Here is a 13,064-nt window from a genome sequence, read left to right on the forward strand (position 1 = left end):
AAAAGACACTAACACGACAAAACCAGAAGATTTGAGCTTTATTGAGCGGCAATATTGCGTACAAAAATGATCTAGAAAGCTACAAAATATCTAGTGTTATCAAGAAGGCATCATGTTACAGCAAAGACAAGACCACAATCAATCCTATTTATGCAAAACATACAAACATAGTACAGCCGTTTTTTCTTTTGCTTGCTCCGACACGTTACCGTCATATAGAAGAAATGTTATCGCGCGTCTTTACCAAGAGACGCTAGGAAATATTCCTATTTTCTTTTGCACGAATCACCTTGACGCGTGAACAAGTGTGCACACAAAACAAACACGTGTGAGAATTGTAAAGTCGTATCGCTCTAAAGCAGGGGTGGGCAACTATTTTGATGCGTTGGGGTCTTAAAATTAGACAAGGGGCCAATCCTGGAGACCTATCCAATGTACTGATTTATGAATAAATAGGCATGCAGACATCTACATGTTACATTTCTTTATAAATAGATTAGTTTCATCACAATTTAAGCAACATAATTTATCAGGTCATTGTTTTAAGCACTAAGTTGCATATTTAGTTTTGTGCTATTACTGTAGTTGTTTTTTTTTTATTTCTGCAGTCAGATTTTTGCAGTATGACTGTTATTTTGTAGAATTTCTGCAGTAGAATTTTTGAAGTATTTACATAGTAGATTTTTAGTATTTTTGGAGTATATCCATAGTATAATTGTTTTAGTACATTTGTAGTATTTTATAGTGTTACTGTAGTTGTATGATTTTAGTATTTAGTATTCCAGTGGTAATGCTGTAGTATTACTGTCGTATTGGAAAGGTAGGAATTTTGTAGTAAATATGCAACATTTTTGTAGTATTTTTGTAGTACTTCTGCAGTCAGATTTTAGTAGTTCTGTAGCATATTTCTAGCATTTTTGTACAATTTCTGTTGTATATTTTTTTAGTACTTTTGTAGTATTTTGTTGTATTACCATAGTTGTATTTTTTAGTATTTTTGTAGTATTACTGTAGTTTTATTTTTGGTGTTTGTTTTTAGTATTTCTGAGGTTGTATTTACTCAGTATTTCTGTTTTTTAGTATTATTTTAGTTTTTTTGTCATCGGTTTGTAGAATTTCCGTGGTAGTATTTGTTTTAGCTTTTCCATAGTAGTGTATTTGCAGTATTTCCGTCATAATATTTCTGTAGTAGTAATTGTATTATAGTAATTGTGTAGTTGTATTTTTGTAATTTCCAAAAGTAGTATGTTCTATAGTATGTCTTTACTTGTATTAGTTTTTGTATTATTTCTTTAGTAATATTGTGGTTGAAATTTTGTAGTATTTCTGTAATAGTAATTCTGTAGTAGTATTTTTTTTAATTATAGTATTACTGTAGTAGTATTTTCTCAGTGGTATTTCTTTTCAGAATGAAATTTAAAAAAAAATACACAACATCCCTGTTTTAAGCACTATTTTTTATATTTAGTTTTGTAGCCATTTTGCAGTAATTCTGTAGTCATACTTTTATAGTAAACATATGCTGGCACCAAACAAAGCTATATTTTTGTTAGTTGTACTCTATTTATTGGTTATCTAGTCATCAGGCTTTTACCATTTTTTTGTTTGGCAGGCCGAATTAAAAAGCCCGCAGGCCGTAGTTGGCCCACCCTCGCTCTAAAGAAAATTATTTCAAGGGTGGGGGGAAAAAAAAGCACGGTACCGGTACCTTCTCCTTTGAGAAAACATACAAACTAGAAAACCCTGCTGATATTCTTGCTGCCCAGAGTGAACCGTGTTAAATTTTAGAAGTGTTTCAAAATGTCAGTTTTCTACGACTTAATGGTGCAAACATTCACGCCTGGCAAGGCATCCATCTTGTCCTTCTAGTGCTGAAACTACATGTCAACATGCATTGTACCAGCATTAAAACAAGAAGCCTCTGAAGATACACACCACAAGCATACAAGTCTACACAAGTACAAGAAGATCAATACATAATCAAATACACACAAGAAAATATTTTGAAAAGTAGAGCACAGTGTTTCACAAGACTGTGGTGGCAAAACACTGATTGAACTTTTTTTGTGCTTCCACCACAGAGCATTTACAGTGCCTAGCGATAGTATTACCCCCTCCGCCCCCCAAGAAATTGTTGTTGTATTGCCACATTTAGGGCTTCAAATTCAAAATATTTATTGTTTATTTTTTTTAAAATAAGAATCAACAACATATGAAACACTTTCGTGAAGTGGGACCAAATCATGTTAACATTTAAAATTGTATTTACAACAAAAAAACTGAAAAGTAGGTGTTGCAAAAATATTGGCCCCGCGTTCTCTCAGCTCAGCCAACTAACAACAGAAGTTCCCTGTAGACTTCTGAACGATCCAATGTCGACCTAAATGACTAAAACTGACAAACAGAATGGACCCGTGAGTCATAAAGTCTCAATTTAAATGCACGTGCTCTGTGAATTGCTCAGAGGTCAGCGAAAGGACACACTACCATTATGAAGACACCAGACAGGTCCTGGATCAAGTTATGTAAAAGTTTAAAGCAGGAAAGTGATGCAAGAAGATTTTGCATCATTTACGTATCGCCTGGAAAAATTTGCGAGCAATTATATCAAAATGGAGAGAGCATAAAACCATCGCACACCTATCAAGACCTAGCTCCCTATCAGCCTAAACAAGGAGAAAACTAATCAGAGGAGCAACCAAGAGGCCAATAAGCCAACTAGTCATACTCTGCATAAATCTGCCCTTAATGGAAGAGTGGCAAGAAGAAAGACCTTTCTGAAAGAATACCATGAAATTGCCCGTTTGGCGTTTGCAAGAAGCCACATGAGAGGCACAAATAACATGTGGTACAAATGAGACCAAATTTGAATATTTTGGGCAAATGCAAAGCATTACGTTTGTCATAAGAGTAACAGTGCACATCACACCGAAAACACCTGGGGTTTCTTTTCTTGAGCAGGGACTTGTAAGTTCGATAGAGTTGATGGGAAGATACATGTAGCTCAATAAATGACGATTCCGACACAAAATATGTTGGAGTTTGCAAACACCTAAAATGGGCCACAGGTTCACCTTCCAACGGGACAATGACCCTGAACATAAAGCAACATCTACATTGGAATGGTTTGACACCAACAGTATAAAGGTGTTGGAATGACCAAGCAGAAGTCCAGACCTCAATCTTATAGAATAGAGCATTTGTGGAAAGATCTGAAAAATGCTGTGCAGAAATGATCATGATCAAACCTTAAGGAACTTCAGCTGTTTTGTAAGGAAGAATGGGGAAATATTTCTGTTTCAAGATGTGCAAAACCTCTCAAGACATACCCAACAAAAACTTGTGTCTGTTATCACAGCAAAAGGAAGTTGTGAAAAGGGGGCCAACCCCTACTTTACTTTTTATTTGTATTTGTTAGCACAATATAAAATGTTGGTTACATGGTTTCTTTTCATGTCTCACATGTTGTTGATTCTTGGAAAATATTTTGAGATTTTTATCCTTAGGTTGTAGACTGAAATATGGCAACATGTCGAAAAGTTCTTGGGGGGAAATACTTGTGCAAGGCACGGTTACTAGATAAAAAGAAAGCTGGTTTAAGAGAAAAATTGGATCCTAGTTTAAAACACTTGAACCTGCAAGTGTACTGTAGGGTAACTGCCCGACTCATACTTTACTAAGTCGAACAGCATTTACTGTGTCATTAGAACAGAATATCTCACTGTTTTCGATTCGAGTTAAACTTGAGCAGATTTCTCATACTCTACTGCGGTGTTTCAAGTTTTTGGACATTTAAAAATTCTACTTCATCAACATCCACAGACTCTGAAATTGAAAAAAAGAGCAAAAAAGATGACGATTAATGGTCAATCTAAAATGTGTTTTTATTTCAGCCTGATGAATGAAGCTGGACCCAAGGTTATCCCAATTTGTGATCGATACTTCAAAGAAAAAGGCCTTTCATTTTGTTTAAAAGGGGGGAAAACAGTATTTTCGATTCCAGAATGACAGCCAGGCCACATTAAAGGCTTCATTCCCCATCCCTGCTTAAAGATAAAAGGCAATGTGGTACTTGGTACTCGATTCCATCTCATATTTGGTCTAGCGATCATTCTCTTTTTTTGTGTCAGTCTGAGTTGGAAAATGTAAACCCAAGGCACTTTTTGCTACCACACACATCAAAACAGCAAGCAATTCTTTTCCTGTAATTTACCTTCACTGAGAGAATGTTAAGTTTGGGGTGGTGGACCCAAGTGGGGGAAGCAGGAAATGAGACAGCAGTTCTCAAAAAGAGGGGTGGTATTTAACGACAAAAGGAGATACAAAGTGACACAAAACCACCACAGAAACAGGAACGGCCGAGTGGCTTTTTCATCTCGCCACCGTGACAGGGACCAGGAAGGGCCGGCGGGGCAGGGAGAATCCCCCTGGATCCTTTGTTAGGTCTGATCAATTTTATTTCCACTGTTAGCTCTGATTTTATTTTTGTTTCTGGTTTCCTCTTGTTAGTAGTTAAGTGTCACTTTGTTTGGTTGTTACTATGTTCCTTGGAACCCCATTTGTTTCCGATTTGATCTCTGTCACTGGTTTGGATCATGTCAAGTTTAGGTTTTGTTTGGACATTTCGTTGTTTTGTAACAAAGTGTACTTTGCACCTCCTTTTCTTATGAAATACTATCTTTATTTTGAGCACCCCAGTCTCAGTTCCTGCTTCCCTTCATGTGGGTCCACCCACAAAACCTAACAGAGAAATTCAACCAGATTTCATAGAACAACTGACATTGAAAAAACAATAATCATTGAAAAAAATACAACCTTTAATATCAATTTTGAAAAATGATGATGGTACTGTTGGACACATATGTCTGTATCAAAATGATTTTTAAACACTTATCAACAAAAATAAACCAAACTGCGTAAAAAATAGACCAATTCACTACTTGGACATAGCTGATCCAGCTTTGTTGTTTTGGGTTGTTGACACAGAATTTTGGAATTGTTTAGTACAGATGTGTTCAAACTTTGAGGGGCCAGACAAATTTAAAGATGCAAAGGTCTTTTTTAAAATTGTAATTTACAAACATTCCAAAGTGTTTGTTTTTAATGTTTTTTAAAAAGAAAATCAAAAAGCTACATATAAAGTTTATGGGGAAAAAGTGGTGAAATGGTCTTTAGATATAGGTTTATTCCCTGTGATTAAATGCAATACAGGGAGTGCAGAATTATTAGGCAAGTTGTATTTTTGAGGATGAATTTTATTATTGACCAACAACCATGTTCTTAATGAACCCAAAAGTCTCATTAATATCAAAGCTGAATATTTTGGAAGTTGGAGTGGGGCTTTTTTAGTTTTAGCTATTTTAGGAGGATATCTGTGTGTGCAGGTAACTATTACTGTGCATAATTATTAGGCAACTTAACAAAAAACAAATGTATACCCATTTCAATTATTTATTTTCATCAGGGAAACCAATATAACAGCTCAACATTCACAAATATACATTTCTGACATTCAAAAACAAAACAAAAACAAATCAGTGACCAATATAGCCACCTTTCTTTGCAAGGACACTCAAAAGCCTGCCATCCATGGATTCTGTCAGTGCTTTGATCTGTTCACGATCAACATTGCGTGCAGCAGCGACCACAGCCTCCCAGACACTGTTCAGAGAGGTGTACTGTTTTCCCTCCTTGTAAATCTCACATTTGATGAGGGACCACAGGTTCTCTATGGGGTTCAGATCAGGTGAACAAGGAGGCCATGTCATTAGTTTTTCTTCTTTTAGACCCTTTCTTGCCAGCCACGCTGTGGAGTACTTGGATGCGTGTGATGGAGCGTTGTCCTGCATGAAAATCATGTTTTTCTTGAAGGATGCGGACTTCTTCCTGTACCACTGCTTGAAAAAGGTGTCTTACAGAAACTGGCAGTAGGACTGGGAGTTGAGCTTGAGTCCATCCTCAACCCGAAAAGGCCCCACAAGCTCATCTTTGATGATACCAGCCCATACCAGTACCCCACCTCCACCTTGCTGGCGTCTGAGGCGGACTGGAGCTCTCTGCCCTTTACCGATCCAGCCACGGGCCCATCCATCTGGCCCATCAAGACTCACTCTCATTTCATCAGTCCATAAAACCTTAGAAAAATCCGTCTTGAGATTTTTCTTGGCCCAGTCTTGACGTTTCAGCTTGTGTGTCTTGTTCAGTGGTGGTCGTTTTTCAGCCTTTCTTACCTTGGCCATGTCTCTGAGTATTGCACACCTTGTGCTTTTGGGCACTCCAGTGATGTTGCAGCTCTGAAATATGGCAAAACTGGTGGCAAGTGGCATCTTGGCAGTTGTACGCTTGACTTTTCTCAGTTTACGGGCAGTTATTTTGCGCCTTGGTTTTTCTACACGCTTCTTGCGACCCTGTTGACTATTTTGAATGTAACGCTTGATTGTTCGATGATCACGCTTCAGAAGCTTGGCAATTTTAAGAGTGCTGCATCCCTCTGCAAGATATCTCACTATTTTTGACTTTTCAGATCCTGTCAAGTCCCTCTCCTGACCCATTTTGCCAAAGGAAAGGAAGTTGCCTAATAATTATGCACACCTGATATAGGGTGTTGATGTCATTAGACCACACCCCTTCTCATTACAGAGATGCACATCACCTGATATGCTTAATTGGTAGTAGGCTTTCGAGCCTATACAGCTTGGAGTAAGACAACATGCATAAAGAGGATGATGTGGTCAAAATACTCATTTGCCTAATAATTCTGCACTCCCTGTAGACGCCAGTGATTCACTGTCACTGGACTGGCAGTACATGAGCTCAAAAGACAGATAAACAGATTTTGAATATATCTTATTGGATGCTGAAAAATGGTCGGTGAGATGCAAATCGTCACACTAAAAACGTAATTGTATAACTCACTTTTTTTGGGCCAAATTGAGATTTTGGCCTAAATCAGCTTCCCATAGAAAGCTGCACAATCTGCACAAGTGTCGCCGTCCGTAAACCAATCATATTGCAGGTAACAAAACAAACAACGTTTCTGCCTAACCCGTAATCTTGACTTAATTGGTGGGCTGTCATAGCCTGCGAGGCCTTCTCTGCTGGCTCAAAAATAATTCCAAAATGGCTGTCAGAATCCTTTCATTGCTTTTCTTCTGGATGTGCTGCTATCACATTTAAGTATTTAACCCATCACATTCAAGAAATTATTTGTTGCCAGGGACAGAACTCTACCCAAAGGCCTTTACAATTACTGTAGTTCTGCAGGCCCTGAAGCCCAACATAATAGTGGATAAAGCGGTTAATTTAGCCAATCAGATTCTGAGTTGGAGAGTCAGTGCCAGCTAACTGGCCTATGGAAACGTCACAGATTTCACAAATTATGAATGCAGTAAATGTTTTACAGCCATGCTGAAGGCCTACAGTAGGTGTGAGATGCAAGCCCCACCACTGCTTGACTTAAACAATTATTTTCTAGCGATAGGCATTTTTTCTTTAAAGTCCTAAAAATGACTTAGCCTATTATGTTATTAGTGTGACAAAATTGACCCTGAGCTGAATTTTGCTCACTTATTTTTGACCTCTCAAAAAACAAAAACAAAACCACATAAAGAAAAACAACTTTTTTTTAGAAGGACATGTTTTGGGTTGTGTTTTTGTGTTCGTGTGACCAAACTTCTAAGGTGGGTTTGGAAAAAAAAGACCCCAATTTTGAGGTCCTGTTCAAAACAAACACTTTTTGGGAACCATACTCAATTTTTATGTATTTAAAACAAAAAAAAACCACATTTCTTTTTTAAAAACAACCCCTTTTAAAGTGAAGTTGGGTCAGATGAACCCAACTAGCAGATCAGTCCATACGAAGTATTTTTTAATCATGCTGTTTTGAGAGTATGGCTTCAAATCAGAATACAGGATATCGTGTTGGGAAATACGCTAAGGCACTGTACTCTGATCACTTTGGCAGGTTGCAACCGGCCTCTCTCTTTGAAGGTAGCCAAACTTGGCGTCTCTTGGAGATGGAGCGGCTGTAGCGTGTTTAAGGCTTGGAGGCGGCGTAGGCCACAGTAACGGGAATTTAACGCGAGGCAGCAAGTCTGACTCATATCATGCCGGGAAAAAAACTCATTCGGAGGGGGGGAGAAGCCACCAGGTAAACCCGGCTTGAGTCACTTGAATTGTTGTAGTGTGCTTGTAGCTGTCAAAATGATCCGGCAGGAAAGAGATGTTGAACAGATCTGAATGTTTTTCTCAAATGCAAGAGTGTGGCCGCTTGAGTAGTGAAAATAACTAAATGATGAAAAATAATGTGAGTGTCAGAGTCTGGCTCAATCCCAGTACTCCCCCTTCCCCTCCTTTTTGCTACTGATTCTAGCAATGCTGATTCACAAGGAGACAGAGACCAGCTGATTCCTACACAAAGCGGAGGAGGAGGGGGAAGATTAAGAGACACGCCCTCTTCTGCAGTACTGACCAGTTGAAAGCAATTGTGGGAGGGAATGAACCGATTGGCAATCTTTAAAGGGACACTATGTAACATGTTACCACTGGATGTCTCTGTATTGTGTGGTGGAACAAAAAACTATTGCTACAAAGCGCAAGAAAGAATACAAACTACGAAGACTGAAAGTGACCAAACCTCACATTTTTTTCTCATTTTTTTGCTCAGCTTTTCACAGGGTTTTTGGTCTTTGTAGGTACTAGAAGCGGTACAATCAGATGGCATTCGACAGAGTACTCGCATTCTCCTCCGATGTTACCTCTTTTTTTAACACTTTATGAAAAAAAATATCTTATTTATTTTCAGGTGTAAAGCATACAGTTGTATGTATCATTGTGTATTTTATACAAACACTTTTTTTCCGTTTTATATTATACTTGTGCACTATTTTTCTATCAGTCCAAAACGTATATCTTAATTTAGAAGTCAATTAAAAATGTGTTTTTAAAAAATCCAATTAATCGATTATTCAAAAAAGATAATACTCTAACAATGCATCGATTATTAAAATAACTGTAAGATGCAGCCCTTAAATAAATATATATTTCTTGACTTAGAGTATATAAAAAATGCACGTTAATGTGATAGTTCTTGTATTCTCTTATTAAAAGCAATAGTTTTTCAAATGAAAGAAGTGTCTTACCACTAAGAGGCGCTAAATAATACACAATGTCCCTTTAAACATATTACAGTATCGTTGTTTTTAAGGAATCTAAATTCCTACAGAGGGCGCTGTGAGACAAAGAAAAGCAAAGAGGCATGAATGAGAGTTGTGTTTAGGGAACATGAGAGATGACTAAAACCGAGTAAAAGGTAGTACCCCGTCTGGCAATGTCAGTTTTGAGTTGTGTAAAGATAAAAATAAAAATCCCCAAAAAGTAATGCACAAATGTTGCATATGCAACCTTACACCTAGCTCAAATAGATGATGTGGTGAGCACGAGGTATGTTCCCAATTGTTAGAAAAAATCCCCCCCCCTTACCCCTCTAAAGAGGTAGAAATGGGAGGAGGAAAATAAATAAGACAAAGTGGGAACGTGAAAGAGGAAGTAATGGTATTGGGTCTTCGTGTCAGGTCAGTTTCTTTGGAGCTGGTACATGGAACAAGTATGATCAACAAACTCAAACATTACACGGACCACCTCAAGCCGCTGGCACAAAACAAGCCAGCATACATATGGACAAAAACACAATTCCATTTAGTAAACTAGAGTTGTGAATTGTGCACGTCGACGTAGGAATTCAAACAATCCGACGTGATCTCAGTAGAACAAATATTAAGAAAAGAAACCACAACTCAGTTGCAGTCAAAGAACACGAAGAAACGCATGGACAAGAAGAAATTTGGGTAAAAGTGTCACCGTCTTGGTTTTAAGGGGGAGGCACTACCACTTGTCTGGAGGTCAGAGAGTGTGTGAGAACAAGAGTGGGGCGGCTTCATTCTTTTACCAGTCTGTAGATATGATGCTGTGCGCCGTGCTCGCTGTTAGACACTTCAAACACGCACGCCATACAAAGCAACGTCTCCTGCGTATCCCGGTTGCTCACCACCTGTGAAGACACAAACAAACGCACACGTGAAGGCGCAAGATTGTCTGAAGGTGTGGATGGGATCGATTCTGTGTCTATTGTGGCTTTTTCCACTGCACAGTATCAGCTGGTCTCGGTTTGGGGCAGCTTTTTGTTCACATCAAAAGAGGCACATAGCCTAAGCTCAAAAATCCATTCCGAATTTGGCAGTGTAGCTCCAAAGCCATTTGTGGAGTTATTGCCATTTTTTAAAAAACATTTTCTTACATTTTTGGAGATGTTTTTTTTTCATCACAAAGGGGATGTTATACAGGGTGTTTCAAAAGTCTTGGGAGCATTTTAAGTCTCCATATCTCCTAAAAGGCGCTGTCTGTAGGTTCAAAATACTCGACTTGCTGACACTATCTTCTGGTAAGTATCTCGTTGAGACGCGCTCAAATAAACTCTTCTTTTTTCATCTTTTGGGGGGTTTGGTTTGGTATTTGGACTGTATTTAAAACTGTCCTTAACCTAACTAGGTTGAGAGTTTAACTCGGGGGAAACTCATGCTAACTGTAAAGTAAGAAATATAGCACACAAACACTAACTTAAGTGCAAAATAGTTGAGTGAATAATTTAATGATTAAAAAGTTTTTCTGCATTTTTTAAAAAATGAAAATCTTTACCTAAATTTGGGAACTTCGCTGCTGGTTTTATATCTATTAGAGAAAACATCAGAATTTTTTTTTAACTTCTGCGAAGACAACAAGGTGCTCTTTTTTAATTTTGTATTTTTGATCCATGTCAAAGAAATGATGATACCTTAAACAGCCCATCCAAGATGTCTATTTTAGGTCAAATAACGTCAAGATGGGTCTTTCCTCAAATGATCCCTGGTTTATAAATGGTAGTAATCAAATAAAGCTACAGTGGGGGGTTTGCTCTGGGAGTGACACACAGCCTTGGCAATATCCAGTGGACATGTTGAAAACTGCCGTTCATTGTTTGACGTGGTGCGGCTAATTTTTCTCTTGTGCTTCTCTCGGCATTGTCTCACAGACTAGATTAAATACGCCGGCATGCGTGATTCAGTATATGGCCGTGTGTTTGACACCGCTGTTATGGAGGACTCAATTTGCACCCTCCACACCCAAGAAAAAATGGAATTAAAAATAATCAGATCCAAATATGACTCAAAAATAAAATGCAAAATAAATATACAGTAAATACAAATGCAAATTAAAGAATAAACATGAATACATTTAAAAAAAATATGGCAATAAATAATAGAAAGTACGCATTTATCAATATATTAACTATATGTGTATATATATATATGTGTACTGTATATATATATATATATATATATATATATATATATATATATATATATATATATATATATATATATATATCCTAGCTTGGAAGACTAGCGTAAATAACAGGCATAACCGCATTTTGGTTCCACAGCAAATCTAGTTTACCATGCTTGGCACCACAATGCAACTCTGGGCATCATGCATCTCACACTATCCACTTTATTTTAGACTCAGAAAATGCTTGTCCAACATTTATTTGGATGTTTCCCTAATGTAATTGTCCGGTCTGCTCGTGAAGGTTGTGATGGGGCTTCTATAGATAACGACACTTTTCACACCGTATTTTATCTTACTTGGAATGAGAAGAATGTGCAAGCATTACAATGTCATTGTTTTCTCTGCAAATGCACATAAGATGAAAATGAGGAGTATAAGGGCTATTTCTTACTAATAAGATTGTGAAATTCTCTAGAACGCTGTTCATCATGTACTTCTCGGGCAGGTGCTTTAGCTTATGGATGAAATTGATCATGTATTCACACATGGGAGACCTGCTTATCCTGTAAATGAAGCGTCCGTTCTCAAACCTTGCATATTCCGTCTGAAAAAGGAAAAATGCAACAAAATCAGCAGGTTAGCATTTGCAGTGCTGGAGCGAAACAAAGACGCTTCGTCGTACCTCCACTTTCTCCACCACTTGCTTGCCAAAGGAGCAGACTTTAGTGGAGCACGTGATGGTCATGTTCTCTGAGCTCTCATACTGACTGGTGACTCCGTAGAAAGAGCCATTATCATCCTGGATGTTGCAGTTTAGGTCAGACTGTGAAGCACAATCATGTAAATACAATGAGAAAAAAAAGAAATGCTTCTGAAGGGATGTGTGCGAATGTTTGGACACCTCTAGTAATAGCTCAGCGGTTAAATGTTCTGAATCGGAATCAACCATTGTACACAATTAAAAAGAGTACTTTGACCATGAGTATACAATTTTATCAAATGCAGAGGGAATATGGAAATAGAGCAGTGGTGGGCCGTCAGGGGCTTCAAGGCATATTCTGCTGGCCTCAAAATATCTGAATCATGTGATATTTTGTCTATCAATACTTATTACTTTAATTGTTTTTCCATGGTTGCACTGCTCTCCGTAATCGCCATCTGACTTTCTGGTAAAAGACGTGACAAACAACTTGGAGAAGAGTGGAGACACGCCACTGTTGGCATTCTAACCCTAACCCAAAAGGCAGAAAAAAATTGTTAGATTACTATAAAAAAGACTGTTACATAGCGTTATTCCCAAAACTGCTAACCAGTGACGTGAAGTCCTTGGAAGCACAGCCTCACCTGACATCATGCAAATATAAAATGAAAACATACTAAATGGTTATATTTGTTCAGTGTTAAAGTTCTTTCTCAAATTACTTCAATCTTTTTCGATTTTCAGCTTCCTTTCATTGCTTGTCCCTGGTTGCGCTGTTTCCAGATGTGTGCTTTCATATTCAAGCATTTAACCAATCACATATCAGCCATTAGTTGTTGTTAGGTTCAGAAATCTACCCAGAGGCCTTCACAAAATAATCCCGAAGGCCGTGTACGCAAACATCAGTCTTTGAGAAAGCTGTTGGTTTAGCCAATCAGATTCTGGTTTGGAAATTAACGTCTGCTAGCGGGCATTGGGAAACGTCAGCGGTTTCAAAGACTATGATTGGCGATGGGGCGTTAATCCACCAAAGCTATCGCGC

The 13,064-nt window shown here is 38.0% G+C and overlaps 1 protein-coding gene across 6 annotated transcripts in view; it reads right to left on the minus strand.

Moving 5' to 3' along the window:
* Window positions 1-21: 21 nt before the first annotated feature.
* The window catches only part of tead1b (TEA domain family member 1b), a 59,537-nt gene continuing 46,494 nt past the window's right edge, over window positions 22-13,064 (minus strand). For all 6 annotated transcript variants that reach the window (XM_088334445.1, XM_088334444.1, XM_088334443.1 and 3 more), the window contains 3 exons: window positions 12,005-12,145; window positions 11,774-11,926; window positions 22-10,048 (listed from right to left, as the gene is read on the minus strand). In XM_088334445.1, coding sequence (XP_088190571.1) covers window positions 9,935-10,048; window positions 11,774-11,926; window positions 12,005-12,145 — 408 coding nt within the window. In that variant the 3' untranslated portion in view covers window positions 22-9,934. The remainder of the gene's footprint in view (window positions 10,049-11,773; window positions 11,927-12,004; window positions 12,146-13,064) is intronic.

Source organism: Urocampus carinirostris, chromosome 4 (genome assembly GCF_059441175.1).
Source record: "Urocampus carinirostris isolate Australia breed hairy pipefish chromosome 4, RoL_Ucar_1.0, whole genome shotgun sequence".
NCBI lineage: Eukaryota > Metazoa > Chordata > Actinopteri > Syngnathiformes > Syngnathidae > Urocampus > Urocampus carinirostris.